General features: G+C 45.8%; 3 protein-coding genes across 3 annotated transcripts; 2 read left to right on the forward strand and 1 right to left on the reverse strand.

The window, feature by feature from the left end:
- Positions 1 to 897: 897 nt before the first annotated feature.
- Positions 898 to 1,056, forward strand: FOMMEDRAFT_93631 (uncharacterized protein; the record flags this gene model as incomplete). Its single annotated transcript, XM_007270147.1, has 1 exon — positions 898 to 1,056. A coding segment is annotated over one exon (159 nt), but the record flags the coding sequence as incomplete, so codon positions are not given.
- A 1,455-nt stretch (positions 1,057 to 2,511) lies between these two features.
- FOMMEDRAFT_160554 (uncharacterized protein) lies at positions 2,512 to 3,874 on the forward strand (the record flags this gene model as incomplete). The annotated part of the gene is made up of 3 exons (XM_007270232.1): positions 2,512 to 2,824; positions 2,879 to 2,950; positions 3,003 to 3,874. The coding sequence occupies 3 exons, from the start codon at positions 2,512 to 2,514 to the stop codon at positions 3,872 to 3,874; spliced, it is 1,257 nt and encodes a 418-aa protein (XP_007270294.1).
- Positions 3,875 to 3,896: 22 nt separating this feature from the next.
- On the reverse strand, positions 3,897 to 4,515 carry FOMMEDRAFT_160555 (uncharacterized protein; the record flags this gene model as incomplete). The annotated part of the gene is made up of 3 exons (XM_007270233.1): positions 3,897 to 4,102; positions 4,150 to 4,328; positions 4,388 to 4,515. 3 exons carry the CDS (start codon positions 4,513 to 4,515, stop codon positions 3,897 to 3,899), a joined length of 513 nt encoding a protein of 170 aa, XP_007270295.1.
- Positions 4,516 to 4,747: the final 232 nt, after the last annotated feature.

Consider the following 4,747-nt stretch of genomic DNA (forward strand, 5'->3'; position numbering starts at 1 on the left):
CATACAAGATCAGACTAGTCCTGTAGTCTTAATCTTGTCTACTCTAGGTAGTCCTGTACTCTTAGACTCACTCTATATACTCTACTCTTGTCTCACTCTCTCTCTCTCCCTGCCTGTTCTGCAAGTTCTGACTACATTCTAGTACTTACATTCTGTATTTCTGTTGTGTAGGATAGTTGTAGCCTGGGTCCCCTTGCTGAGCCTTCAGATTCCTTCTATACTGTTACTAACAGTAAAGTACTAAAGTTGAAGCATTAAAAGCCCTAGAAATTGGGCAAGCAATTCAGTACAGTAGCTGTAAAGACTCAGTAGTGTGTTGTATACACTTATGGAGATAAACTAGAGATCTTAGACTTTACAGAGGGGCCTGGAAAATCCTTATCTTAAGAGAAAATTGCTGAGCACTTCAGAGACTACTTTCCTAAGCTGTACCAGTCTTCTGTACATGCTATCATTCAAAATGTAACACATATTCAAGAGGCAGTCCAAAAGAATCCTAATCAAATCTTCTACAAATGTCTGCTTTCCAAGTCTGTAACATATCCACAACTTGAAGAGGCCCTCAATCTTTTCATTTTGACAGTACAAGACTGTCTCAGGATCACAGGAGCTGTTTTAAAACTGAAGGCCAAGCAGTTTGCTAAAATGCTTAGAATACTGGAGAGAGAATGTCTCAAACTATCAAATGGATAGGTAGACACATACAAGGAACATAATAGAATTAGAGAGTACAAGCTGCATGGGGAAGCAGCTTCTGTCTCAGCTCAGGCTGTATCTGAAGCCTGGAACTGTCTTCAAGCTAAGCTATTAAGCTATGAACCTTAAGATATTTACAACTTTGATGAGACAGGTCTTTACTATTGTATACCACCCAATTGTTTGCTCACTACAAAGTAGCTCTCTGGAGGCAAGGGAGATAAAACTTGTATCTCCCTTAGCTTCATTGCTAATACTGATGGATCTGATATAAGGGGCCTATTGTTTATTAGGCATGCTAGAAAACCACAATGTTTTAATAAGAAGAAGGGTTCAGTACTTGGATTCAAATATTATTAGAATAAGAAGGCTTGGATGATAGGTTCTATATTTCAATTGTGAGTATAGCAAACTCTATACACATGCATTCCTTATATTAATATACTCTACAGGTTCCTAGATAAGTTGGACAGGGACATGGGTTAGCAAAAGCAGAAGATTTGCTTGTTAATTGACAATACCCCTTCACATATCTTTGACATGAAGAAACTCAAGAACACTGAAGTTGTATTCCTTGACCCAAACATGACTTCCCACATCCAACCAATGGATGCTGGGATTATTTGTGTGTTCAAAGCTCACTACTACTGTCTGTACATCCTTGGATCTCTCAGTTAATATGAAGAGGGTGCTGAAAACATATATTTCATCAACCAGCTTGAAGGAATGTGTCTCTCACTCAAGGCTTGGGAAAAGATCACTCTGGAGACAGTGGCAAACTGTTAGAAGCATGCTAGGATACTTCAGGCAAAGGATATGTCTCAGAAGGTAAGCAATTTGTTTTTCTTGTACTCTCTATCTGTAATCTCACAATTGTACAGGATACAGCTATTCCTATTGATTCTATACTCTAGCAGTATACTACTAGAGTCACTCAGACTATCTCTGAGCTTTCAGCAGCTCTGGAGGAGGTTAAATTGAATGGTAGAACAGTGCTGGCAATGAACATTCCTACAGTAGAAGAACTCCTCAACATACTGGACAAAAAGATTACTAAGGCTGAGTGGACTGATAAGGAGATATTGGAGCAGGTTGAGTATAATAAGAAGGAGTCTATTGGTGAGCATATCCCAGAGCTTGAGGCTCTGGAGCCAGAGCCAGAACCACTCATTAGCTATGCAGAGGCTGTCCAATTGCTTTCAAAGCTTAATGTACTCTTTCAGAGTAAGATTGGTGCTGAGTTTACTAAGGCTAGGGCACTTTTTCCAAAGCTTACAAGAAACCTACACAAGAAAATAAATAGTTCTCTTGAACAGACTGATATTCAGTTGTTTTTTAAGTAGACAATGTATTATTGAGTTATGTACTACAAATAAGGAAATTTTATTACTTTACTTAAGCTACTGTCAACAAGCATAACCTCTTATTAAGCATGGCCTCACCTGTCCACAGTGGGTCATGCTTAATGACAGGTTTCACTGTAGACCATAGCACGTCAAAAAATTGCACTGCATTTCCTTCAATATTTACCAATCGTGGCCTCGGGAATAGCCGCCCTTGAAATTTTGGCAATGATTAGGCCTAGAAGACAATGGTTAACGAAGATGGTTAGATTTGTACTGATGTGTCTTGATGACGCTCAGACCCTGCCGTGAAAGCATATAAAGAGCGTGGCTCTCAAAGTCAACCAACTCAGCCCACACCCCCCACTCCCCGCACATACCCACTTCCCACACACAACAACAATTCCTCGGAACAACTTCCCCCGACAGCGTGTCAAGTATACAATAGAACAAAACGGTTCTCACTCGCGCGATGCAAAAGCGACGTGCAAACACGCAAGTCGCTAGTGTCGAGGCAACCACCAACGGCGAGACATCGCTAATACGTACCAGATTTTCGCGCGGTTTCCAGACAATCAACTTCGAGAGCACCGCCATCTTTAGCAATGAAGCTGAAGGCTCCGCCAACGTCCATGGCAATGCCTTCAGCACTACCACGGGTAGTCACGGTGCTCAACAAGCTGACATAACTAGAGAGGACCAGTCCTCCTCGACAGGGTCGACGTCCTCCAACATGCAGATAGCGCAAGCTGCGCATGTCGGCGGAACAAAACGTAAAAGAAATGGTAGGTCATCTTCCTCATTCCACGTCAAAATTCCTCATTAAAATATTTATTCAGCCGAGACCCTAGATGGCCGTGAGCCACATGGCTCGGGCAATTCCAACGAAACTTCGCAAAATCCCTGCGAAGGTGAGTTAGACCACCATACGTAAGTACAGCATTGAGCCGACATAAAGTCTAGACCTTCCGAATACTTCCCTCCTACTCCCTCCCAAACCGAAGTCTCGCAAGAGGCGCGGGTATAGGTGGACCCACAAAAAAACCAGAAGGGCGGCTACCCAAGGTCGTGCTGTCCGGGTAGGCGGCAAACGCCCAGTCGAGGGCGTCGATGGCGAAGAAGACGAGGCAAGGCGAATGAAGAGGCAACGTATTAGTGAGGAGGCCGTTGCGGGGTCATCCAACGCACGTTCAATGTCGTTGGACAACACGATTGGTGCAACCAACGTCCGTCAGCTGCGATCGCGCAGCATCGTCCTTCCCGATGGTCCCGCAAACGAGGGAAACGACGAGGGAAACAGGACGACGAGGTCGCCATCTCCAGATCGTGCATCAGAACGACCGACTTTAGAGGATACACTAGAAAATGAGGTAGACTTCACTCTCATAAAAACGGAGGATGAAGAGGAGGATTTCCTCTGGGATACTCCTCCGCCTCGGGATTGGAGTCTGCTGATGCCAGAATATGAACTGGCAACCGGGGACACGTTCCGATTTGACAGTAACCGGAGTACGCCGGAGTTGACGACTGGACGTGACGGGTCCCACAGGGATAGAAGCGAATCGGTCGGCTCAACGCCCGTAGGAACGCCGCGGGCCCAATCAGTGGATTTCCAATCGTTTGATAGATCCCTTGTGATCGTTCTCCCGGGAACGATGGAGGAAGCGGAGCCACCAGACGAGTTGATGGATGTTCGGGATGAGGGTGAGGACGAGGACGAGGGCGAGGACGATGTTTCGGTTTCTTCCGTCCCCGTTGACAGAAGAAGATCAAGGGCTCCCAGCCCTCCATCTCTTCCTCCGTCACACTCCGTCTCAAGACTTTCAACTCCCTAGCGTGGTGAGGAGACAGAAAGCGCTAGATAGTTCGTATGGATGTCACCAAAAGAAGCGGTTCCATACAGTCTTGAGCGTCACGACCATATCCGACCAAGCTTAGAGGTCTCGAATTTTTATCGTTCATCTCGACAGCCGCCCAGAGGAAGATGCGTACGATCAAGAGATCATTCCACATCTCGATTACGGTAACGAACCGCAAAGTGGGCCATCTCGTCCTCCTGGCTTCTTGTGTCTGTCTTGTTAGTCCGGGTGTCGGTAATGTGTCCACGGACTTTGGAATCGACCATCGTCAACTGAGCGTCTGCTCCCTGCTAGATAATGCCTCTCCAACGCTATCCGCCGTTTGTCCGAGTCTTCCGAAGTGTATATCAGCAACTCGACAGTGTCCTCCGATGCAACAGCGAGTTGAACGATATTGTCGGGAGTCCATATAACAACGTCGGTGATAGCCCTTCATTACTTTCGGCACGTTTTTCACTGCTTTCCGCTGTCCCGCTTCCACGACCGCACCCTAGCTCCTTCCTCGTCCTTCCGCGAATGCTTGCTCTCGGCCCGCTCTGTACTTGAACTTGTTTCTGTATTTGTATCTCTTGTTTCCTCTTTATTTTCTCTCTGTTTCGCACTTCCTGTACGGCCATGGCTTCCTTCTCCCTGTAATAATATAAAAGCGATGCCAAATTCGGCGTCGGCTTTTGGCTTGCTGATCTTCCGAGATCAGTCAAGCTTCCTCATAATCCGGTTGCTTGAAGTGCCCTTCAGAAACGAACACCAAGAAGATTATATGCGAGACAACAATACAGAGTCTCAGCCATCCCAGAAATTCTCCAAGTTAGAAGATCCGTACACTTCCGCGGGAGGTGAGGAGATTAG

Source organism: Fomitiporia mediterranea, assembly GCF_000271605.1.
Source record: "Fomitiporia mediterranea MF3/22 unplaced genomic scaffold FOMMEscaffold_12, whole genome shotgun sequence".
NCBI classification, from domain to species: Eukaryota; Fungi; Basidiomycota; class Agaricomycetes; order Hymenochaetales; family Hymenochaetaceae; genus Fomitiporia; species Fomitiporia mediterranea.